Genomic DNA, 26,432 nt, shown 5'->3' with positions numbered 1-26,432 from the left:
GGTGGGCACTCAGTGCCAGCTGTCCCTGGATGAGTGCCCTGTGCCCATCCCAGTGTCCCAACACGTGGGCACACCCCAGCTGAACACCTGAATCACCCACAGATCCAGCAGAACAAAAAAAGCTGGAAATGTCACATCAGTTCCTGCATTCAGCAGTGGGCAGGAGCATTTCTGAGAGTCTGGAAGGGTGGAAGAGAAGGATTTGCTTGGGAGATGTGCAAGCCAAGTGTCTTGGAATAGCCAGCCTGGGTGGATGACAGCCCTGAGTTGTGTTCTGTGTTTTAAGGAAAGCAGGGATCCACAAAATCCAGAGAGTGTCAGAGAGATTTTACCCCTTGGATTCTCTCCTTTGTGTTATGTAATCCCAGGGAAGAATCCTTGGAGAGAAACTGCTCTGGGAAGGGAAAAATGGGGAAGTTTTTGGGATGGAATCCAATACCTGTCTTGCAGTAAAAGCAATGAAACAAATCTTTGGACTTTTCTATTGAATTATATTTTCATTATTAGCACTTTAATGTGTAATTTTAGCTGTGTGGGCATATTTTGTGAAGGCAAAGGTTATTGAAGAATGAACTGAGCTGCTCTTGCCTAATATGGGTTGTATATATTTTAATCTTTTTATGCTAATGTTATTTTTCAGCTGAAGTCTCCTGGCTCTGATATCAGGTTTAGGATATCTTTGCTCTCTCTTCTTTTTGGAAGTACTATCTGCACAGCAGGAATTTCAAATGAACAGTGGCACAGCCAAACAGCTTTTGTGACTCAAAACCTTCTCTGTAAACAACATTTTATAGGTGAAATCCATACAGAGGGGCTGGAAACAAGAATAAATAAATTGACAATGCATGGAAAAAAGGGTTTTGTGAATAGGAATGAGTGATGAGGAGCTGTAATCCTGTTAATCCATCCAATAGCTGCACTGCTTGTTAAAAAGACAGGAAATAAATCACTGCTAGTGATGAAAGCAGGAAACAAAAGTGCTTCTCTCTCCCTTCTTCAGTTATCCCATAAAACTTTTCTATTTCTGCGAGTTTAGTTGGGTTTTCTCTGTGCAAACCTTCCATCTATTTATCAGTCTTCTTTGTTCACTGACAATCAGCAGCATTAAACAGTTTTAATCTTTTTAAATCAGCATCTGAAGGATGTTCTGCTGCCAGGAGGGTGAAGAGTGTGCTTGGAGGGTCTGGAAGGTTTCCCTGCCCACAGCAGGGGTGGAATGAGATGAGATTTAAGGTCCCTTCCAGCCCAAACCACTCTGGGATTCTATGACCACCATTGGTACACAGAGATGGAAAATAAAGAACTTTGTAATTGATTATGATTACAATTATAATTGTAATCAATTTGCAGTTGTACAATATAATTGATTATGATTACAATTATAATTGTAGGAAAATAGCTGTTTTGGAGTTTTTGGGGGTGCAAAATGGAAATAAGCATAGAGATTTCTGCTTTGAAGTAAAAATGGCTTGTTAGTTGACTTTTACATTGCAGGGCCCAGGGACAGCTGTGGTGTTCTCATTAAGTTTGAAATTAATTTTGAGCTTTTTTGAGGCTTTACTTTGGCCTTGCAGTGGCATCTCATCGACTCTTAAAGAGTCTTTTCTGACAGAAAGACACAGAAAATAACAGGATTAAAGAGTGGGGCAAGAAGAGGAATAAACTCAGTAGTCCTTAGAAGAATGGGGGCAAGCAGGAATATTTGAAGATTAATTATTTGAATGTAGATACAGGGAAAACACAGAGGATTTTCAAGTTGCTGGTGAAATTTTACTTCACATCCTCATATAAATGGTAATTTTTTTCCTTGTTTCTGTGTTTTTGCTTTCTAAAAATGCTGCCTCCAAGTGAGGGTAAAAACTCAAGAGCTTGGTAACACAAGAAAAAGGGACAGATGCAGCATCAATATTCCACCTTTTTAATGTCTTTATGTGGAACAGACCCTGCAGCTGGGAGAAGGGAATTGAGGTGGGAGCAGGTTTGATCTTGAAATTTCATCTCAAAAATCTTCACATTCCTGAAAGGTCTCATCCAAGGAGATGAGGATGATAAAATCCAACTCAACTGTGCCAGTCTCAGAGCATGAGAGCACTTTAACAGGATTGAGTAAATCCAAGAGTCCATAGGCTGAAATACTCATGTGTTAATTGCTCAAAGAGTGTCAGTGAAATAAAACCTGGAGTAGTGTTTGGATTTTTGGAACCTCCAAAGCTGGAGAAAAGGGCTGGATTTGCACTGTAAATTATTCACTGTAGCACCAGCACAGCCAAATATTTGCTTATGCTTGAATAATTCTTCAGGAAAGCATTTAGGCAGATATTTGACTTCAGCAAACAGAGTTAGTCACACTTGCAGCTGAATCAGAGCCAGAACTAGTTTTAACTCGAAGGTGAAATCTTCCTTCCCTGGCTTTTCTCCTGCTTGGAGAGGGCTGTGAGATGGGATCTGGGACTGGGCATGGGAGGGGGCTGTGGGATGATATGCACCCTTCCAGGATGCTCCAAGCTACCAGAGGTGATTGCTGAGCTCCTGAGCTGGAATTAGGTTTTGGTTTTGTGGTTAAGCTCAGCTGAGGCTATTCTCCACATGTCCTAGCAGATGTGCTCTGGATGTGCCCCACCAGTGAGAGGGGCTCAGGGCCTGGGTATGAGAGGGACCTTGTGGGATAAGATTCACCTTTCCAGAATGGCCTGAACTATCAGATGTGAGCCTTGAGCTGGAATTAGCATTTGGTTTTGTGATTAAGCCTCAGGTGAGGGTGTTTTCCAGCCCCAGTGAGAGGGGCTCAGTCCATGGGTATGGGAGGGGCCTTGTGGAATGAAATTCACCTTTCCAGGATGTCCTAAGCTACCAGATGTGAGCCATGAGCTGGAATGAGGGTTTATTTTTGTAGTTAAGCCTCAGGTGAGGGTGTTTTCCAGCAGATGTGCCCCACCAGTGAGAGGTGCTCAGGCCCTGGGTGTGGGAGGGACCTTGTAGGATGAGATTCACCTTTCCAGAATGTCCTGAGCTGGAATTAGGGTTTGATTTTGTGGTTAAGCCTCAGGTGAGCATCTTTTCCAGCCCCAGTGAGAGGGGCTCAGGAGCTGCTCATCAGAAGGAACTCCCCTGAGATATTCCATGGAATTCATGGAGATGAATTCCATACCAGGTGAGGTGACTATCAGCACTATGAGGCAAAACAGATTTTGGAGTGGTTTTTTTTAGTGTGTGTCTGTTTTGTGGTTAAATAATGTTCTGGCAGCTTTTTCTCATGCTGGCACTTCAACAGAATTGTTTGGGTGGCAAAAATCAAACATTTGGGACACAAAGTTTTTAATGAACTGTAGCTTTAACCCAGGAGCACTGTCAGACTCTAAAGCAAGTTCCTCTCCTTTCTGGCTTCTGTAAGAGGCTTTTTCCTGCTGTTTTACTGGCATTTCTGATTTATTATGGCACCAGTTCTCCAGAATAAGCACTTGCACTCCCTGTTTTATGTCTACAAACTTTAAGAGCATTCAGCTGATCAGTAATAATGATGAATCTTATAAAAAATCCAGCCCTCTATAATTTTTTGTTGTGTTAAAGTAATTCAGTCGCATCAACCTTTAAAAAATAAATATTTTTAAAGATTTATCACAATTGTAGGGTGCAAAGAGCATCCCCACTAAGCCAAGTGGGTCACTCATGATGCTTGAAGGAGTTCAGGCTTGTTGAGTAAATAATAGGGTATAAATGGGTATTTAATTCCTTTTTGAATGCTGAGTTACTCATCCAGCCACAGCAGTGTCTCAGGAACCACTGTTTTTGACAAATACATTAAATAGCAAATATTTGTTGACATGTCTAATGAATTAATAATGCTCACTTAGTGATTTCTGTTGAAGTTTGTCAGGGCTTTGAACCCACTGTAGGAGCAAGAACTGCAAAGTGTTTGCCCCCAAATTGTTTTCAGATTTGCTGCTTGTGGAGAACACTCAGAACTTGTTGCTGGTGGCAGTTTGGGTGGTGTGGGCACTCCCACAGTCCATGTTTCCTATGGAATTGGGTGTGGATGTTGCAGTTCTTGTGTGAGGGAGCCAATGGCAAATCTGGCCCAAAAATTTAGATTTTCTTTTATTTCCCCCAATGATTCATTTCAAGTAGTCAAGAAAGATGTGGAGCTGTTGGAATGAGTCCAGAGGAGGTCATGGAGCTGCTCCAGGCTGGAGCCAGGCTGGGAAGGTTCACCTGGAGAGGAGAAGGCTCCAGGGAGAGCTCAGAGCCCTTGCAGGGCCTAAAGGGGCTCCAGGAGAGCTGGAGAGGGACTGGGGACAAGGGATGGAGGGACAGGACACAGGGAATGGCTTCCAGGGCCAGAGGGCAGGGCTGGATGGGATATTGGGCATTAGGAACTGGGAGTGTGGGGAGGCCCTGGCACAAGGTGCTCAGAAAATGGTTCTTTATTTTGACCAATGCCATGTTCCTCCCTGTTCCAGCTTCTAATGAAAGCAAAGTTTTGAAACCTGTAGTAACACCAAAACTAAAAGGAAATAATTATTGGAAGTTACTTATTGTTATTCATCTACTATATGTGTCATATTCTTGTTCCTCTAAATACATTCAAAGTGCTTAGACGTCATAACTCAGAATAATTTCCTTCATCTCTTAAACCTTAAAATGAGAATTTTTTTTCAGGAAAATACTGAGTCTTGTGGACATTTTGTGTGTCTTTCCTTTACAGATCCTTCTTCTCTCATCAATTCGTAGTTTTTCCTTGCCCTGGCTGGAGTTCAAACTTATTTCTTAGAGGTTGTCAACCTTTTGGCACTTTGTGGTAAATTGTGATTTGTTCTGAGCTATTTCCAAGTTAACAGAATCATTTGAACTTAATAGTGTCATTTTCTGTACTTTATACTTCTGGCTTTTGGGAGTTTTATTTGTTTTGGGGTTGTTTTTGTAATTTGGTTGTTTTTTTCTGGTATGTATTGAAGGAAACAAATCAGGATTTTTCTTGTGTTGTAGTCCAGTTGCATAGAGAGTTGCTTATTCTGGGAGCAGCAGTGTTGCTATCCTTGTGGTTTAACTTGACATTTCATCAAAATCAAAAATAAATCTGTCAAGATTCCATCCTAAAAATCTCTCAGGAGCAGACTCCGCTCAAGGGTGTCAGCTGAGCTCTGAATAACTTTCTAAAATAGAACATCGTGATTGGTGAGCTGGATTTATTTTGTTTTTCAAGGTTGTAAAATCAAATATCAGAAGCCTCAGAAGTGAGTTTGTGCACTTCTTTTTAGGTGTGATAACACCTAAATCTCTATTTGGATGGGATTTTTTACTTAGACTGACCTGAAGACGCCATGAGTCTCCTGAATTTCAGTATTCTGAGATTTGAGGTGTAAAAGGCTGGAGGCAAATAGCACCTAATGGAATTACACTGCTTCAAGTGGAAAAGCAGCTGAGCCCAGTTCCTTCAGGAAATTCTGTTAACAGGGTAGCAAACAGTGGTGAAATACTGAGAAATTCCCATCCCCAAAATTCCCAGCAGGTTTCATAATGATGATTAACTGGAATCTGTTTGGGTAATGTGGAAACAACCTTGATTTCCAAGTACTCAGCAGGAATGTATCATGAGAAAAGTAATTTTGGTGGTGTTTGGGAAGGTGCTGTTGCAAATTCTAGAATGTCTTTGGAATGTGCTAAGTTTGCATGACAGTAACCAAATGAACATTTTGGGAAGAAGGGAGGGAAAAAGCCCTTTTGGGCAGTTCTGGTCTCCTCTCACATGGGAATAATAAATAGTTCCTTTGGGAATAGTCTGGAATCCTCCTTTGAGCTGCCTCTAACTTCTAATTTGAGCTGTCAGGGTTGCTGTCTCCTCTCTGAAGTTGTTCCCTACAATTCCCTTAGAGAAGCTGATAGTGAGGAGAGGGGAGCTGAATCTCTTCTCCCAGGGAATAAGTGAGAGGATGAGAGGAAATGGCCTCAAGTGTGCTGGGGGAGGTTTAGGTGGGATATTGGGGAAAGGTTCTTTATGGAAAGGGTTGTAAAGCACTTCATGGAAAGGTTCTTCATGGAAAGGGTTGGAAAGCACTTCATGGAAAGGGATGGAAAGTACTTATTGGAAAGGTTCTTCATGGAAAGGGTTGTAGAGCACTTTATGGAAAGGTTCTTCATGGAAAGGGTTGTAAAGCCATTCATGGAAAGGTTCTCCATGGAAAGGGTTGGAAAGCACTTCATGGAAAGGTTCTCCATGGAAAGGGTTGGAAAGGCTCTTGATGGAAAGGTTCTTCATGGAAAGGGCTGTAAAGCACTTCATGGAAAGGTTCTCCATGGAAAGGGGTGGAAAGGTTCTCCATGGAAAGCGTTGTAAAGCATTGCATGGAAAGGTTCTTCATGGAAAGGGTTGGAAAGCATTGCATGGAAGGGTTCTTCATGGAAAGGGATGGAAGGAGGATGGACAGGTTCTTCATGGAAAGGGTTGGAAAGCATTGGAAAGGGCTGCCCTGGGGCAGTGGTGGAATCTCATCCTTGGAATTGTTCAAGGCACATGTGGATGTGGCATTTCAGGACATGGGAAAGGGTGACCATGATGGTGGTGCTGCTTGGACTTCACGACGTGAATGGTCTTTGCCACCCTGAAGAATTCTGTCACTCCACAATTCTCTGCTGGATTTTGGTCAGAAACAGCTGTAGAAGGGCAAGGGAAGAGAAGGAGGAAGGAGGATGCTTTGTATGGCTTGAATTCCGTGGTTCTCTGACTTGGAGCTGCTCTGTCAAGACAAACATTGGTCTGAAATGGGAATGAACAGTCCCATGAGATCTGTGCTGGGGCTTCCCTTCTTTCATGGCCAATATTGAAGTTCTTCCTGGAATTGCTGCCTGTTGCAGCCTGCACCAGCCTCCTGCTGCTGGACAGCTTGGGAAGAGTCCAACCTGAAGGGAGGTGGAGCTTGGAAAGGCCTCTCTGCATCCTTAACCCCTGGATGAAGTGTGGAGCAGTGTGTTCAGTGTAGAATTTGAGATGGTTTTGCTGCTGCCCTTTATTTCTCCAGCATGTTGGTTAAAATCCAATAGTCACCTGCAATCCATGGCTTTGACAAAGGGAAACATATTTATATTTATACTTGATGTGAGGGAGCCTCATAAATCACAGGATAAAATCATTGAATTTGGGGAAGAACCTCTGACATCCTGGAAATCCCACCCATGTGAGATGTCCTGCAAGCAAACTCAAGATATATATATTTTATTTATATTATCAACCACCTAGGAACTTTAAATACTTGAGTAAATATGGGCCACTCAGTCTGGTTTATTACATTTCCCTACTTGCCCTCCTTCTCCTGTGGAAAAATCCCCGCAGGTTTTCCTCAAACTCTTGGCACACAATTGTTTTGTAGGTTTGTTTCATTTTTAATAAATGCAGCTATTTTTTATACAATAACTTGGTTTATATTGCTAAAAAATATTTTAATTCCCGTCTCCTGTCATTGTATTTGAATTGTGCTAATTCTTTTTATTGGAACCATGAACCACAATTTTTTTAACTATCTAATGTTCTGCACTCTGGGTACACTCTGGAGTTCAGCCAGACTTGTCTTGGGGATCTTGGTGGGGAATTTTTTGTTTATTTGGATGGTTTTTGTTTGTTTTGGGGGCCTGGTGGGGAGGGAAGGGAGAAGGTTGTCGGGTTTTGGTTTGGGTTTTTATTTTCTTGGGAAGTTTCTTTTATTTTTTTCTTGTTTGCTTGCTCTTTGGTTTTTTGTTGGTTTGTTTTGTGGGGGTTTTGTGTTTGTTTTTCTTTGTTTATTTTTAATTTTACTTTGTTGATTGTTTTTTCTGGTGTGGTGCTAGTGGTGTTTTTTTTCATTTTCCTGGATACAACCCAACAGCCTGTGTCCTTAAAGAAGGCCACCCTCAGGGATCATTCCCATTTTTCCCAGGCAATGCCTTTGAATCCTGGGTCCCTCTGGCATTTTGCAGTGAACCCTCATTTTAATCAGTGCCATTTCCCTGCTACAGTTGCTCCTCCAAAGTGCCTGAAAGCAGGAAGGATACCATGAATACTTTATTGCAGGGAAATTATGGAAATCAGACCTGATTTAAGCCAGAACCTTGCATTTTCATAACTTGGAGGGCTGTGCATGCACAGTTATTGAGTTAATGAGTACACACATTTATGCTAATTAGGGGTTCTCCCTCCTTATTTTATCTATTTTTGTGGCTGAAACAAGGCCATGCTCTTAGTATCCCCTGTGAAAAACTTTGTAGTGGCTCAGCTTTGTGCAGGTTGAGTAATAAATGTGTCAAATCCCTCTCTTGCAGCTCTGCCTTGAGTGAAGTTTGACAGAAAATGGTCCAGCAGCTTTGTCTCTGGAAATGGTTCACAGTGGGGACGGCACTCGCTGCTGTCCTGGCATGGGCTCTGGCCCAGAATGATGAAGGTAAGGGCTTGGCTGAGGGGTGGAGCTCTGGGAGGGCTGGGATGCCTCTGGAATTTCATTGGAATGGGGTTTTTCCCCCCAAAAAATTAATATTTGATGAAGTAGTTTGGCAGGAAAAGAGGTTCCAAGAAAGGAAGGTCTGGGTGTGTTTTGTGTTTCGTGGCTGCAGCATCCAGTGATGATTGCATTTCCTGAAGCTGTTGATTTGGCAGGCAAGATAAAATCTTCAGTTATGCTTACTCAGTGTTGCACTCAACCATCAAAATTGGTTTTGTCTTATTCATTGTTCAAGCTTTTACTTTGTTCATAAATCAGCAGTTGTGGTTGGAACAGCAGATTGAGAGAATGGCTAATGACCAAAAATTTTGGAAAAAAATCCGCAGTGAGAAACAATTCTTCAGGAACCCTGAAATGTGGCACCAGTAGATTGTGTTCCTCCTCAGAGCATCTTGGTGGAATTTAATTAAAAGACAGCAGAAATGTGTCCTGCCAGTGATCTCTGGTAATTAAAAATTACAGGCCTGGATAACTGATTAGGGTTTATTCTTTTGAACAATTTAACAGCATTGAAGGGCAAATTCTGTCAGAGTTGTTCCTGAATACTTCTGGGAATAATGAGTGGGATAAGTGAAAAACTGAGTGTGGCTTCAGAATGTCTGTAATGAAGTTGCTCATTATCCATGGCACTCCATGTGGGTAGAGCTGTAATTGTACAAATTTATGACTTTGGCATCTGGGTTTTGGTTTAAAAACCTCTATTTTGTCAGCTAGGAAGTAAAGTAATTTTGCTTTCATGGGAAGTCTTCAGTCCTGCTTGAATTATGCTTTGTTTTTTGCTATCCAGTCGAAAGTCTCTGTTTCTTGTTCTAGTAATTGCTCTCCAAATGTCCTTTTATTCCCTTCCATCCCCCAGCCCAACCCTCCCCATAATGTACAAGAAAGCTAATTTAATTTTCTCCATTTTTACACCCTGTCATAATCACTGTCACTCCTGACACTGAAGTGGACGAGCTGCTCACATTTCACATATTTGCTCTGTGCTGGGCTACAATTAATTGGGTTTTACTCATTTATTGCAGTGGAGGAGTGGGGCTATCAGGCTGGTAGAGGTTGACCTTGGTGGTGGTTTGAGGAGGAAAATGCTGGTTTGGGTGGAGGAGAGGAGGCAGGATGGCCTCTGGCATGTCCAGCAGCACAGGAGGACATGGGAGAGCAGTGGGAATAATGGTGGGAAGCAAAGCAGGATCATGGGGCTGTGGAGAAGTCTCAGGGCAGGCTGAGGAAAAAAGGAAAAAAGCAACACTTTTCAGTGGGATTTTTATTTGTGCTCATGCTGGTAGCATCACATCTCTCTAAAAAGGCATCTTTGAAGAGAATAAAATGGGGATTTTTGGTCTTGAGTGATGGTAGTGTGCAAAACACAGATGGCCCATACAGGACAGGAGCAATTTGATCTCCTGGAGGGGAAAAAGGGATCCCTCAGGTTTCCATTTCCTTTACACTCATATGACAATTTCTCACCTCTGTGTCCATATCCCAAGATTGTTCAGAATTCTTTTTCTTCCAGGTGATTAAGAGGAAGGGAAGGGCCACCACTCTTTGATGGCAGTGTCCTGTGACTGAGTAAATACAGCAACTCCCTTACTTCAAAGGGGTGTGAACATAATTTTGGGGTGGATTTTTTTAGCCTGGCACGTGCCAATATTTATCACAGAAGCCATGCTTGATTTTATCTTTGGTAATGGTCTCGTACATGGCCTGAACAGGACAGCTTTGTTATAATGAGTATAAATTTGCTGGCTGTAGCCAAAATTCCTGCTGCTTTTCTCAGGGTGACAGCTCAGAAATGCTGTTTCTTGAGGAATATGCAGCACCCTGATACAAACTGAACTGATTTCCTCCCCCATACTGTGTTCAGGAAAGGGTAAATGGAGCTAAAAGCACTTTGGATAAATTTCACAGGGGTGTAATAGAGGAAAAATGAGCTGGAAATGGATTTAAGCCAAGGTGGGGGACTGGTGACTCAGCAAATGGCACCCAGCTAATGAGGCAATGCTTACAGGCATAATTACTTGGAAATATGTTTCTTACAGCTAAATAGAAAACTCTGTTTAGGGCTGGGCCTGGAGGAGTTCTGACGTGCAGGAGCAGAATTTGTAACCTGAAATGTAACACAGAAAAGATGTGTTCTTCTGGCAATTGCCATTTCCTACCAGTGCAGTTCTCTCAACAGCAAAATAATAAATATAAATAAATAAAAAATCAACTCTGGCAGGAATTATGGGCTATTTCTTTGCAGTCAGCATGCCAATCCTCCATTTTCCTGGTGGGAGCTGTGGATGTTGACTCAGTTTCTTGCCCCTCTTGCTGCATTTTGCTTCATTAGCTCATAATTTCTCTGTTTCACATGTTGTACTTGACCTCCCGTGTCACCAAATCCTCCCCAGCCACAGCAATTAATGATGTCCCCAAGTCACCTAATCCAGGAGTGCCTTGGTCAGGCAGCTTTTTTCCTAAACTTCAGTAGGAAGTTTCCCCAGGATCCCATCTGCTTCTGGTGAAATTCAAGTTCTCCCCATCTACTGTGGTCCCTTTGTATTCAAACCCACCCCTCTAATTATTAAAAACCCGAAGACTTTTGTTACAGAGCCATGCCATCGGTCCTAATTTACTGTTGATGAGCCCATTCAGTGTTTAATTTCAATTCTTTCATGTTGTAATCCTTTTGTTCAATTCTGTGGTGCACCAGAATAAAAGTTAGGCTTGAGTGTGGATGGGGAATATTGTGAGTATTTTTGGTTTTGTTTTCTGAAAGGAAGAGATCTGGTTTTACAGTTCTTGCTGTTATCTCTCTTCCAAACAACAAAAATACTGCAAAGGCTGGATTTTTTTCCATAATATTTTAACTTAAGTAAAAGTAGAAATGTCACTTGTAGCTGTGCAATATATGAAATTAGGTCAGCTGAAGTCTCTTTTATTTTTCCAGTGCTGCATTATTGAATTCAGAGGCAAACTCTGAGGCTAAAGGAATCAGGAAGGAGGAAGGTGGAAACACAGGATCAAATTTCTCCTTTTTTTTTCCTTCTCTAATCCAATCTCTATGGTTCAAAGAAAAAAATTTAGCAGGAATTTTTGGCCACCAAAGAAGGCTCCTGAATTCAAAACTTTCTGCACTTTTATGCCAGACCAAACCAATCCAGCAGCAATTATTTGCTAATTAACATATTTAATTATGTTGAGTCCATATCATTCATGAAAATACAAATGTGAGCTGGGGTGGGACACAAATAATTTATTCTTTACTCTTAAAAGATGAATAGAAGGCAAAAATTATTCTGGTCCCTTTTAAAAAACAAAAGCAAATGTGGAGATCCACCCACAAAATTTGCAAGGGATCTGTTCTTGGGGTTTTCACAAGTAGTGGAATGGGGCTGTGACTTGTGGGGATCTGCTTCATACCATGCAATCTTTGAAGGGTTTTTGGAAGATTTTTGTGGGGCTGCTTTTAACCTAAAGTGGTTTTGCACTTTTTTTTATACGTGACGGAAAAGAACACTTAAAGGTCCTTATATTTCTCCTGAAGATTTATAGCTTTAAAAGAAGAATGGTAACAAAAATCCTGAATTCATCTGCTCAGAGATGAGCCCATCCTGGGGCTTTTGTTACCTTGTAAATTTGGGTTGTGTTTGAGGGGTTGGTGTCACCTGTCCCTCACATTCCTCTGATCCAGGGGCCTGTCACACCCCAAAAAATGTCAATACTCAAGTCCTGCCTCTGTTTGGTGTGGAGCCAGTGGAACCACAGGATCATTTTGGTTGGAAAAGACCTTGAAGAGCAGTAAGTCCAATAATGCTGGGGATGAGGATTTCTAGAAGAGCCTCCATTCCAGAAATCTCCTGGAGCTGTTCATGAAATCATCCCTTCTGACTCACTTGAGGAATAATACTTGTTTATCCCAGAGGAGATGCAAACAGGATGTTGGCTGTATTTCTCTGGGCATGTATGGCTAAGAAGGAATGCTTCCTTGATTATTTATGTTGTTTTTTTCAACTCTATTTGGACTTATCACTGTAGTTCTTCCAATCTTTTGGTTTCAGACTCATTTCCTTCCTTTTCCTTCCTTTCTACTCGACTGTGGAACGAGAGATGAGCCATGGACACCTGCACTGTAGGGTATGGATCTCACTGCTGGCTCAGTGGTTTTGTTTCATTCTGAAACAAAATTTCACAAAATAAAACTGAGGCTAATCAGAAGATTTGCTCATCCAAATATGGATTTCCTTTCCTAAGTGTTCAGCAGATGGGTATTTTTTTATCAGAAAGTAACAAAGAAACCCCATTTAAATGGTTTTTGCCACTTCCCTGAGTGGGGGTGACTTTTTAAGTAAGTTTTTTTTCTGTGAAAAACGCAACTATTCATTTTTGCCACCAGGACTGTTCACCCCAAACCCCTCCACCTGGTTTTCAAGGCCCCCTCTATTAGTTAATGTCTTCATCCAGTCTAAAACTCTTCTGCTACAAAAATTTAATCACTCAGGAGCCTTACAAATCACCTGAAGAGGCTATTTTAGAAAGAAAATAGTTTCAAGTCTTGATCTATTACAGTTGGTCAGGAAATTAACTGGGGAAAATGCATATTTGAGTACCTGGAGTTCATGGATCATTCCCTGAGCCCTGCACTGTACAGATGCAGGGAGAGGAGAGAAATGCCACCAGGTCCTTGCCTGAGGGAACGTGTCTGTTCTTGAGAACAGGAGTCATTTGTGTGTTTTATGGGCACTTGGTGCTTTTGGTTGGGAGCTGTGCCCTTGTTCCTACAGGGAAAAGAGCTCTTCTTGATGTTGGGGAGTTGTAGTGGAGCCATTAAGTTCCTCTGAAGGGTTTAGTTCTTCAAAGTGTCTTTGAGTGCCACCAGCAGCACTTTGAGGCGACAGAAGATGAATTTCCCTGCGGTGAGAAGTGAGTTATTCACAAAATAGGGGCACTGAAACGAGGTTCATCTCAGTTAATGTTCAGATTTTAGCCCTGGTAAGAGGGACTGAGTATCCTGGGATCTCCCTGTGGCTGTGCTGGGAGGGATGAGGCAGGAAGCTGCTTCTGGAGGAGGTGGAAATCCCAAATCCCACCAGACTGTGGGATCTAGCTGTGCCTCTTCCAGGCACTGGACTCCCAAGGTTTTTTCTGCTACTGAGCTGAGCAAGGGCCTGGAGCATCTGGGTGCCCAGGAAAGGCTGAGGGAGCTGGGAAGTGCCCTCTGATCTCTTGAACTAGGTGCCCACTGATCTCCTTCAACCTCAGTCACCTTGGGATCCTGTGTTTCTCCTGCCCATGTGTTGGATTGTTTGGATTTCAGGCTATCAAACATCAATGCTCTTTGATTTCATTTAAGATTTAACTGTCCTGAACCATCCCTTGGTGAGGGAAGGCTGTGAGAACTGAGCTGGTTCTTTTCTTTTCTTGGGGCTGGTTCTTTTCTTTTCCTGGGGCTGGTTCCTGTCTTTTCTTGGGGCTGCTTCTTTTCTTGGGGCTGATTTCTTTTCCTCCTAGGGCTGGGTTCCTCAAGGTGCTGCTCCCACCTGAGAAGGGAACTCCTGGTGCAGGAAAAGCAGAAACCCCCCTAAAAGTGCTCTGGAACACTGTGTCCCCTCCAAAAGAGTTGCTCACACTTTGGGACTTATAGCTCAAACTCCAGTGATGTTTTAGGGCGGAATTCCTAAAAATCATCAACCACTGTGTTTGTGCTCTCATATGTTGGCTTGTAGCCATGTGTGTGAGCAGAGCCACTGCAGCTCCTCAGGCATGACCTTTCTGGTTTATCCTTCACTCATGATGACATTTTGTGTCTGTTCCTGAAGACTTGGAAGGCCAGGACCTTTCCTTTCTGGTTTTCTCTTCAGCAGAAGCACACTTGCAGCTTAGTCAGGCCACTAGATTTTAGTACTAAGGCAGCTTATATAAATGGAATCTGTTTCTTTACTAGGAAGCCTAAAATGTAAATATTTCAACTTTGGAAGGAAATCAGGCTTTGAAATTCTATCTGAAGGACAATAATTTAATTATTTTGACTTTCAAAGAACTAAGTGTGACACTACAACTGGCAGCATTTAAAATCTGCCTCAGTGTCATGTCTTTCATTTCATACTCCACCAGTAATTTATGTTGCCTGTTCAATTGTAGTTTTTATTGGCAAAATTGTATTTGTAGCAACAGTCTGGAAGCACAGAATTCCTGTCTCTTGGTGACATGGAAGGTCAGGAATCCTTTCTTTACCTGCTGCCCCTTACATATTTCTTTCCAAACCTCCTTCTCATTTCTCCTTGTCTCTACCACTAAGAATTATTTTCTGCATCCTCATGTGACTGTTTCATGTGGACAGAAAACTGTGCTAGAAATTACAGAAACCCTCTTACTGTGGTTTAATCTTGTTGGGGTTTTTTTCTCTTTTTTTTTTTTTTTTTTTTTTTACTGAGAAATAGCTGTTTAAAACAAGGCACAGGAACTTGAGCTTGATCAAAACTGGTTTTTGTAGGATTTGATTTTCACATAACAAGAACAGACTCAGGGTTGTATCCTTCAGGGCAAGGGTTTGTATATTCTGAATCACTTCAAGTGCCCAAAAACTTCCTTGTGGATGGTGATTATGGACTCTTCCTTCAGAAGGCTTTTTCTGACTGAAGCTCATGGAAACACTGTGATTTTACATGGAATGCCCATGGTGAGGAAATAGGTGGGGATTTGAAACAAAAACCCTAAAAAAAGCCCCCAGAAACCCCAAACCAAACTCTCCCCCACACCTTTTCCACAGACATTGCTGTAATTTCTGAATACCCAGGTGTGATCACTCCCAGCCAAACACTTTCTTCTGGAAAACCTCTGTTGGAAGACAATTTTCCTTTTTCTTTCCCCCCTCACCTTTTTTTCTAACATGCTAAAAAGACAACTTTTGGGTTAGTTTGGGAAAAAATAGTAAGAACAAAAAAAACCCCCTCTGTGCTTTGCAGTATTTTATTAGACAGTGTATTGAGGCATGGCGAGTTTTAAATTGGCAGGGAGATGAACAGCTGAATACGTAGGCAGAAATCAAATGTTTAAATAATGCCAAATTATCCTTCTGCACATTGTTTAACAGGACTGCAGTGGGAAGGGCCAAGGAGGTGGAGAAGGAAGCAAGGAGAGAAAATGTGGTTTTCAATTGGATTAGACAGAAATGGGATTTCTCTGCAATTGAAGGTTTAGTTCTAGTCTGAATTATCCTGGAAAGCTGATTTGCATAATTCAGGGGTTGTGGTATGAGTTTGTGTTTGCCTTCAATATTGTTTCAGTTCCTTTTTGTGAATTTAATGGTGCTCCATGATCACTTCTCATTTCAGAAACATTTCAATGGGGTTTAACTTCAAGGAATTGCAAACTCTTGGGCATCTTTAAATGTTCAGAGCAGGAGACCATGGAATCCCAGAATTATCTGGGCTGGAAAGAACCTCTAAACCTGGGACTGATCCCCACCTTGCCCCCAGCCCAGAGCACTGAGTGCCACCTCCAGCCCTTCCTGAGACACCTGCACGGATGGGGACTCCAAACCTCCCTGGGCAGCCCATGGCATCTGAGACGTTTTTTGGTTTTGTATCAGAATATCTTTGGTTTTAGTCTCTGATTTATGAGCTGCTGATTTTGCTAGCAATATTGATACAACATGAAATATTAGATTTATTTGTCCCTTTTGATTTGACCTGCTGGGCAAGTCTGCCATGGGATAATTTCACACCTTATTTCTAAGCAGAATTTTTTGAATTGAATTGTTTGGTCCTAGAGGGGAACACACAGTGTTAAGTATCTTGAGGCTCCTTCATTTAAACATTTAATTTGATCTCCTAGCTGGTCTTAACTTTAAGCAAGGTTTCTGGTGTTGTCTGGTGTCACTTTTCTCTGTGACCAGTTGGCCAGTGCAGCCTAATTGTGTTTCTTGAGAAGTGGCCAGGCTTTTGATTCAATTCTAAATAACACAGCACAAAAATTGATTACTGCAAAATCATAGGAAATTTTGAAAAAACTTAGAGGAAAAAAATAAAAGAAAACAGAGTGGAGTAGTTTTTTTATTCCACATAATGGTGCTGGATGAATGTTTCTGGTGTTGAAATTCTGTTTTCCCACCTTCTAACATAAAACCCAATGGATTTTACTATTGTTTTATTTTACTACTGCTAAGAGATTTTACTCTATGCAAAAATTTCTTGACTCCTCAGACTTTTTGTTTGATAAAATGGTTGGGATCTTGCCACCTGAACTGTTATAAAGCTCAATGTGCTGCTGTTTTGTTTAGAAGGTGAAGTTTCACATCCACAGGTCAAAAACTTCAGCTTTGCTCCTTCTTCAATGTTTTTTTTTTTAAGCCTTCCAAGTTTTCTTTTATTTTTTATTGCAATTCTAATTGCACAAATCTGGGCAGTGTTCTTTGTGACTTTTTGACAGTTTGAAGGCTTTTGTTCTAAATATGAAAGAAAAGCATTTTGTGGAGAGGGCTTTTCATGAGGATGTAGAGTGACAAGACAAGGGGGAATGGCTTTAAGCTGGATGAGGGCAGGGAGGGATGGGATATTGGGAATTAATTGTTCCCTGGGAGGGTAGGCAGGCCCTGGATCCCTGGCAGTGCCCAAGGCCAGGCTGGACAGAGCTTGGAGCAGCCTGGGACAGTGGAAGGTGTCCCTGCCCATGACAGGGGATGGAACTAAAAATACCTCTTAAGAAGTCCCTTTTCACTCAAATTATTCTATGATTCTGAATAGTTACTCTGCTATTAGTAGTAACTCTAGTTACAGAAACACAAAGGAAAGAGGTTCTTCAGTGCTTTGGGGTGTTTTTAAAATTTATTTTGGATTTTTTTATTCTTGTTGTTGTATTTATAGAAAATATACAGAGAACTCCACGTTAATGCTCCTAATCCATCTATCAAACAAAAGCCTCTTCTCGCTCTGCAGTGCTGTGCTCCACAGGATTCACTGCTGCCCCATTTAATTGGGATAGATTTCCTACCAGGACAAAGGTACTTTGTGAGTTTATCCTAAGAATCAGATCCTATAGAATATGGTGTTTCAGTAAAGGGGGAACTATAAACAAAATCTCTATCAACAAAGCCAGCAAAATAACATCTCTGAGTGATTGATGGCTGCTGTGGAAATAAATTCAAGGCTGTGAAAACTTCCTACAGTTGCATACGTTAGAAAAGATAAGATATATGGGATGTTCAAATACAAATGATGTGCAAGTGCTTTTTTTGTATTATTTACAGAAGGAAAGGGGGAAAATAAAACCAGTAAAGGTGAAACTGTAACTTAGAGGATGGGCTACATCCAGGCTGGCCTTGGGCACTGCCAGGGATCCAGGGGCAGCCACAGCTGCTCTGGGCACTCTGTGCCCGGGAACAATTCCTAATTCCTGATATCCCATCTGGAATATTCAGGGAATCTTCCCCCTCTGTTATCAGTTAATGATCTCAGGCACAGGAGCAATTAAGAAGTTGTAATCAAATGGAGCTAATCAGGATGACACAGCCTCGTCTGCTCCAGTCAACTGCTGCTCATATCTCCAATTTGATCTGTTTAGATAAGAAAATCAGGGGGAGAGTGGCACAGCAGTGCTTTTCCAGCTCCAGGGGCTGAGCACTTTGGTTTCCAAAGCTTGGTGTTTTTATTCTGCTCAGGAGATGGTGATTAACAGGTGAGGAGAGGCTCGGCTAGTGCAAGAAGCCTGATGGAACCAGAGTATTTTAAACATCATTGAACTGCTCAGTATCCAAACTGCTTCTACATAATCACTGCCCCCACTCTTGTCTGCTAATTAAAATAGTTACAAACAAACTACCAGGGAAAGGCAAACTCTGAATGGCTTCAGATAAACCACTGGTTTCTTCTTTATCCAGAACTAAACCCATCACGAACCAGAATCTTGCCCCCAACCAAAAACAACACTTAATTTTAAACTTAAAGAACATGAACAATCACACATAGAAAATAATAAAGAGGTCCCAGAGCTGTGCTCAGTTGTTTTCTCACCAACCCTGTGGATAGAACCTTTGTATAATTAAATACTGGAGGTCTGCAAAGAAAATACCTTATCTGCTTGTTCTTCCCTTGTAATCAATGGCTTGGGATTTATTGTGCAGCTGGCTAATACAAAATTAATCAAGCTCTCCATTTCAGCCAGCCTGGAGCTGGAGCAGAGGCTGAGCAGCTCTGTGTCAGGTGTGCTGCCTCTTTATCAGTGGCTGTAGATGAGATAAAATCAAAAGACAGGGCTTCAAAAACTGAAGGGAATTGGGAGGGGAAGAATTTGGGCATTACTGAATGCTAAGACGACTTTAAATCCTACAGAAATACCCATGCAATTGCTGTCTCATCTGCAGGATTATTTCCTGTGCTATCTCTGAGGGGAAAACCTTACAGGAAGGATTTGAAAGCTGCCCTGAATCCTTTTATTTCCAACTATTAGAAATTAAACTGAGTCCAGCTTTAGGCATCACTTTGTCCTCCTGCTGGTGGCCTCTGTGTAGCCTGTGGGCCCAAATTACTCATGTGTTTTTTATGAATTATAATTTTTACAGCTAAGAAAAAACACATTCTTTTTGCTGCCCATCCTTGCTGATGGAAAACTTTTCTGGGTGTGCACCTGGATTGGGCTGATTTAGCAAGGATAGCTCCTAATTCTGTCCTTTTCAGGGAGGTGCTGCTTGGGGAAAGGTTTTATGTGTCCCTAGGTCTTTGGAAACATCACTGATAGGCAGAGGCTGAGATTCCTTTGGCATCTCCCATTTTCCATAGGAACCAAAACACTGAGCAGAGTTGTATCCTTACAAGGAGAGATGATCAGTCTTAATTTCTGCCAGCAAATATCCTCCTTATTTATTATAATTATTAATTTTTTAATTTATTGTCTTTGCAACAAGGAGCTGAGTTGCGTTTTCTGCTAATTTGCATGTGTAAATTAAAATAAAATTAATGTACACCGGTAAACAAACACAAATTGCAAGTTCAGCTTCTTTCCAGCACCAGGAGCAGAATTTATGATTTTTTTTCTATCATTTCATGGAGTCATTGAGGTTGGAAAAGTCCTCCAAGAAAAGGGAATCCAACCTGTGCCCAAGCCCAGAGCACTGAGTGCCACCTCCAGCCCTTTCTTGGACACCTCTGCTGCTGCCTTTTAGGGAATTATATTTTTTCTATGCCTCCAACTCTCCTGAGAGTGGAGCCAGACAGAGAGATTTTGATGGTAATCAGGTTGTCCTGTAAGGTGTTTATTTTTGAAAGTGTTTTCTAAGGAGGTAAAAATGGAGAAGTAAATATTTCCAGGCTCTGGAGTCAATATTGCAAGGGATATGAAATGTCTTTTCCAATGTAGCAGAAACCCAGCAGCTCTCTCCTTGCAGTTTATCAGCTGGTTGATGTTAAAGGTTTCAGACACCAGGTGAACCATGCTTACATTTTATTTTCACCACGTTATTAAAGAAAAAATAAGACACAAAAAATCATCCTGACTCAAGTTTCTGGAAGGAGTCTTTTGGTGTTTAAGGGCTGGAAGGTGTCCCTGCCCTGGATGGGCTTTAAGGTCCCTTCCAACCCAAACCATTCTGGGATTCCATAATTCCTCTCTGATTCTAACACCATTTTTTGGGAATCCTCCCCAGGTGGATGCTTGGCAGCACTGTGTGCTGAGTCCAACAGTTCTTTATCCCATCCCGTAATTCCTCCCTCACAGAGTTGCTTTACAGAGGAGATCTCTGTAAACTTTCCATTTATTAAAATAAATCCTGAATTTGTTCAAAGGCAAGCAAAGGCTCTCACCATTTTACAGTTTTCAGACAATTTTGGATTAATAGGACCCAAACTTTCCAAAGATGATGATAAGGAGATTGTGTCAGGAGTAAGAGAAGATGCCAGAGATCTGTCCTTCCATCTCAGGATATGGTTTGCTTATTAAATAGGCACTTAAACCTTTTTTTCTTAAGTTCCCCCTTCATGCTTTTCATCAAAAGGTTTTTCTAACATTAAATTTGAAGAAAGCACTTTGCATTCCCCCTTTCTCGTCCTGCTGTTTTCTGGGTTGGGTTGTTTTTTTGTTGTTTTTGTTTGTTTGTTTTTGTGGGTTTTTTTTTTTTTTTTTGTTGGTTGGTTTTGGGTTTTGGTTTTTTTTTTCAGATTTGGAGATATTTTGTGAATTTACCTCAAAACATGAATGATAAACTGTGCGACAGGAAGCCAAAGCACACCTCCTGTAACACATTGTGGACTGGGAACAATTTTAATTACAAAACCAAGATAACCTTGGGTTCTACTCAACAAATTAGATCTCCAAAGTGTGCAGCTCACCAGGAGAGCTACAAATAACTCTCTGTAGCTCTCCAGCCCTGCAGTCCTCATTGCTTTCCTAATTAACTCAGGCTGTTTGAACAGAGGCTGGCTCTAGGATGGTCAGAAATCAGCTCAGGCTTCAATTATTGAACCCATTGGACCATAATTCATTAAGAGACACTTCCAAGGGTGGCACTTCTTGGGCTGTCTCCTTATTCCATGTTATTCCTGGATGGGAGACATGCCAATGACTGGGACTCAGGGGCTGCACAATCTCTTAGGTGCCTTCAGTACCAAGGTCCAGAACTTTCCATGTCCTTGGCTGGGCAATTTTTCCATCCTTTGTGTCAGAATTCTCTGTGCAAAGTGAGGTAACTTTATGAAGCCTCACACAGTGTAAGTTCATTGACTGCCATTTCCTGGATTCTGTCACTGTCTGCCTGGAAATGGGCTTAAAACCAACATTTTTGGCCCTGTTGGTGCCCTTTCTGATTGCTAATTTTGGATACTTAAAATCTATAATCTTTCCAAAGATTACAGATTCCAAAATCTAAAATCTTTCCAAAGCACAGCACCCTGTCTTAGCTCATGTCTTAGCTTTGGTGGGAATTAAATCGTGGTTTAGTTAAGCCAACAGTACCAAGGTCCAGCCTTTAAACATCCAGGTGAGTCTTCAGTGGTGCAGATGGTTGTTCCTGCAGGGATAGAATGAAGAAATTCTAGAATTCTCTGCTTTCAGGTGGGTAATTCAGGGCAGTCCCACAACTGTAAGATGTGTTCCTCCAGAACAGGGTAGTATTTTTGGGGAAAAGGGGAGAAAATTGCATTGTTTTAATTAAGATGTACTTGTGGAAATCTGGTTTTTTTGGGTATTTTTAGCAGTGTCTAAGGGAGAGTTTGAGGAGCTGAGGGAATTGAGTGTCCTTTAACAAAAGGAGATGTCTTGGGATGGCAAAGCCACATCCTCACCTGCCACTACTGCTTGAGGTCCTGATTAAATTACAGGGAGATGTTGATCAACATTGCCTTCATTAGAGATGTCAGGAGAGAGCTATTTCTAGGCACAATATGCAAATTTCCCCAAATAGGTGATTAATTCTCTGCAACACAAACAATCCTAGGAGTGGCAGCTTAATTAGCACCCACTTTCCTGGGTTACCTGCTGGAGACTGGCACCAAGGGGAAGGTTCTGGAATTATTGGAATATTTATAGGTGACTTCAGTGGAGCAAAATTGTTTTACCAGACAATTTGATTCATTTTTTTAAATAACATGTGGATGTTGCTAATTTTTTAGGTTGAGGGGAGGGGTTTAGAATTTTAAAACTCCAAAGTTGGAGGTTTCATGTCTGTGTAAGTCTTTCTTACTGCAGTTTATAAAGTGCTCCTTTTTAAAGGAAGCCACTGAAATCACAACCCCAAAAATGCATTCAATGGTATTGACACATTCAGTGGTTCATGTGGTATTGAAATATTCTGAAATTTGACATCTGTTTTTACAGAGAATCATATTCCTGTGTACATATCAAAATTCCATGGAGGTTTTTTCCCCCTAAAATTACTTTAAAAATTACTTCTAATGCTTCTTTCTCTTAGCTCATTGCCATCAGTTCTGTAGAATACAAACTGAGGGGTTTTTGTGCCTGTTTTAGACATATAAAAATCTGGACTGAAATAGGAAAAATTCTTCAGGGCAAGATGAGAAGCCTGGTTATTAAATATGATTTTCAACCTCAATATTTAACCTAAGATGTAAACCTGACAAATTTACCCTTTAGGAACATGGCAAGGATGAATGTTATTGGCTCACCTCGTGTTTCAGTTAATAAATGCCAATTTAGTTGATTTTAAAGAAATTCCAACAATATGAAATGTTAGGACTATCTCCAACTGCTTTTCCCAAGTTGCTTTTATTACTGGTACTACAGCAGTCAAAATTTACTTTAAAAGTTGCTTATAGTACCAAGAATGAGTTGAAGTTCCAATATTATAAATTTTTCACTCTCCTCTATGAGAGCTCTGTCTTAAATGTATTACAAGCATAATAGGGAAAATGCAATCTCAACAAATATTAAAAATAAGATGAAATTTGAATGCTGGGGGCATAGGAATGGTTAAAAGCAGGTTTAATCAATTTTTGAACGCACTTCTGAAGATATTGCAGCTTCTCTCGACTCATCCAGTGCTTTTTAATGGTCTTAAAAATGACTTTTGGTAATGGTAATTTTAGCTGCTGCTTGGCATAGTATCATGTTTTTATGTGCTTTACAGTGTTTTCAGGCACAAGTATGATTTTTAAAGACTCCTGTCAACTCCAAAACTGCTTGTAAAATGGAGAGTTATTTCAATCTAAAAGCACAATGTCTGAAAGAGGGATGGCTCTGCATTCATCTCAAGCTGTAAAAATAAAATAGCAAAGCACAGCACTGGCAGGGCAATTTGCAGGTCCCAAACCCTTTAGAGAGACTGTATCTGTAAATAAAATCTAAAAAAAAGAATGGCAGAATAAAGCCATGAGATAAATTAGCTGATCAGGTTGTGTGTCCTGAAGTGGAACAGGAGCTTTTCAGAATGGTCTTTATTTGCTTTTTGTACTTTTTTTACACTGGATTGTCACCCAGTCTCACTTTTTGTCCAGTTCAAACCAAACCAAGCCCCAAATTCACCTCTCCCTCGAGCCTTGGAATGCCTGAGCTCCAAATTTTAGAGCAGGGCTTAGCTCCAATCAAAGCACACAAACTCAGGAAGTTTAAGCAGGATCTCAGATGGGTCTGAATCAAGCTCAGGTTTGCTGGGGTGCCTTCCCAGACTCTGCAATTAGGGATTTCTCTCAGGAAGAGCTGCAAATAGCCCGTGAAAGCCCTTCTTATGCCATTCTCAATGCAGAGCCATGGCAGCACAAGCCAGCTAATGTAGAAGGTTATGCCAAGCTCCTCTGAAGCTGCCCAGCTGTGGAGCTGAATGGCCACACAGGAAACGAGGCGGGGCATTCTCCCCTGCTCTGGGGTTGCTTGGTTACCCACTTTAAATGTATGGCTCTATGTGGCTCTTTATGAGCACCCTCAGTGTGTAAATGGAGTTTTAGAGACTCTTTCATGGCTGTGTTTTTCCCCCCTGAGTGTTCCCTGCTGGGTGGAAGTGGAGGTGAGGACAAAGCACTGCTTCCTTCAGGAGCAGCTGGGGCGTTTTGGGGAATCAAGTGCTGCTGGGAACAGAAATACCTGTTCAGGCAGAGAGAAATGTGAGGTGAGGTGCTTTAAATCAGCCTGCAGGAATTTCACTCCTGGCCTCTCCAGGTTGGAAAAGCTGCTCTTGCTTTCCCAGGCATCACCAGTTCCCAGGAGCTTTGCTGGGGGTTTCAGTCCATAAAAGACCCCAGGCTGGGGTTGTGAAAGATGGAGATGTCTTGAATTGTGCTCTCTCAGCAGCTTGTCCCATCACCAGCCACCTCAGGGGCACAGCTGCCCTCATGGCACTCATTGTGCTGGCAGTGTTTTAGTGAATCACTGGCCTTTAGTTCTGGGCTTGAGGGTGCCACACACACAAACTCTTAATTTCCAGCTGGTGGTCAGGCAGAAATCAAGTGTCTATTTCCTCATTAATAATTCCTTCATTAATAATTTCCTCATTAATTCCTTATTTTAAATGGCCAGAGTATTATTGGTGACTCAGGCTTGAGGATGGGACTTGGTGATTTTCACTTCGCATCTCCAAGACTTCTCTAAGTGTTTGATGGGCTTAACCGTGTAGAGGAAATGGGGAGAAAAACCTTTAAATGCTTTAAAATTGGAGAATGTTTGGGTTGGAAGGGACATTAAAGATCCAAAATTCCAAACCCTGCCATGGGCAGGAACACCTTCCACTGTCCCAGGCTGCTCCAAGCCCCAAAGTCCAGCCTGGCCTTGGGCACTGCCAGGGATCCAGGGGCAGCCACAGCTGCTCTGGGCACCCTGTGCCAGGGCCTGCCCACCCTGCCAGGCAACAATTCCTTCCTGATATCCTTCTAAATTTCCCTTGTGTCAGTTTGAGCCCATTCCCTGTGTCCTGTCCCTCCAGTTCCTGTTGCAGGGTCCCTCTCCAGCTTCCCTGTGTCCCTTCAGGCCCTGAAAAGAGCTTTGTGGTCTCCACACACCCTTCCCTTCTCCAGGCTGAACAGCCCCAGCTTTCTCAGCCTCTCTTCATCTCTGACTCTCCAAACTCTGTTTCACAAGCTCTATTCTTCCCTTCTCCACAATGGAAAGAATCATGGTTGAAGAAAAAAATATCCTTGAAACTAAAACTGGTGAATGTTGAGAGTTGGCTTTGTTTAATTCTTGAGCTAAATTAAAATGCTTATAAACACAGAGGGAAAGAATCAACATAACAAATCCAACCTTTTAGCTCCCCTTTAGGTCCTAGAAAAGTCCCCTCTGCTTTTTTTGAACTCTGCTCCCACTTTGTGGGAGATAATTTGGACTTGCTTGCTCGGTCAGGCTTTTTGTAGTATCAAAGTTGTCATTGCCTCCTTCCCACAGAAATTTTCTCTGTATTGGATGTTGTGCCATTCAAGGTGTTTTCTTTCACATGCATATCAAAGAAAATGGCTTTTAGTGTCTCCTTGAAGAATTTTCCATTTTGCCATTTGTCTTATTGACAGCACACAGTCACTGAAGCGGATCAGAACCCTGAACTCACCATAAATTCTTATTTGCTGCAGTGTTTGGGGATGATAAAGTGGTTTATTGGAGCCATGGAGGGAATAGAAGGTTGGGAGGGAATGGCTGGATGCTGCTTCTTCCTGCACTGTGATGGGATGGTACCATGTGAATAAGCCATGACTTGGAGCAATCTTAATTTGAACATGATGTTCTGGATGCTGCACACTCTCATGCAATCAGGTAGAATTTGGGAAGATTAACAAAAAAACCAAATTTTAGAGTTAATACTTTGTTCTTTCCTGTCTTGGTTGCAGCCCTAGGAAGTAAGGGATTGATGCTGAGCAGCCTTCCACAATTACTGACAAGGTTTAAGAGTCTGGTCCTCATTTCAATAAAAATAAAAAATAAAGTTTTTTCCTGCCAACAAATAAAATAATTTCCTTCAACAGTTAGTGGGTAGAACTTTATTAAATGGAAAATCTTTTCAATTGGGCTGAGTATCTGCTAGGAACTGAGTCAGGGGTTTGAAATTGCCCATTGCACTCCCTGTGACTGTTTAAATAAAAACAAATGGAACAATTTATCTGACTAAATAAAAGCAAACTTGAATATAAGACAAATAATGAAATAACTCAGAGTAATGATTGAGTGTTTCTGCAGCAGCTGGAAGAAGAGTTGGTGATTAGCATAAGGAAGGGGATTTTTTTCCCCAGTTTTATTTCAGGAGTGCTGAGGAGGAGGTTGCAAATATTTCCAGAATCGTGTCCCAGGAAGGTTCAGGTTGGCTTTTGTTTTCCAGATGATGATTGTGCTGTTCTCCCTGAAGAGCTCCTCACTTATTTTTTGTGTCAAGGTGAAACTCCTTTTGTCTTTGGAGGGATAGGACTAGGTTAGGGAACATTTTTCTCACAGCTGTGTTTTGTTAATGCAAATACAAATCCATACTCAAGTCTTATGGGAGACTTTTTGTGCTTGAAGCCACTTACATTTTTAGGGCTTTGTGGGACAAGCTATTTTTCTTAATAAACTTTGAAGCCATGTGACACAAAGACC

At 41.6% G+C, this 26,432-nt stretch overlaps 1 protein-coding gene across 1 annotated transcript in view; it reads left to right on the top strand.

Annotated features, from left to right (window-relative positions):
* PCDH15 (protocadherin related 15) overlaps nt 1-26,432 on the top strand; it is a 644,997-nt gene that overhangs the window by 360,239 nt on the left and 258,326 nt on the right. Inside the window, exon 5 of the mRNA XM_054288317.1 lies at nt 8,287-8,405. Coding sequence (XP_054144292.1) covers nt 8,315-8,405 — 91 coding nt within the window. The 5' untranslated portion in view covers nt 8,287-8,314. The remainder of the gene's footprint in view (nt 1-8,286; nt 8,406-26,432) is intronic.

This window comes from Melozone crissalis, unplaced genomic scaffold (genome assembly GCF_028551555.1).
Source record: "Melozone crissalis strain CALT ecotype California unplaced genomic scaffold, PUWL_Pcris_2 ptg000062l_1, whole genome shotgun sequence".
Lineage (NCBI taxonomy): Eukaryota > Metazoa > Chordata > Aves > Passeriformes > Passerellidae > Melozone > Melozone crissalis.
This window is presented reverse-complemented; position numbering and strand designations above follow the sequence as displayed.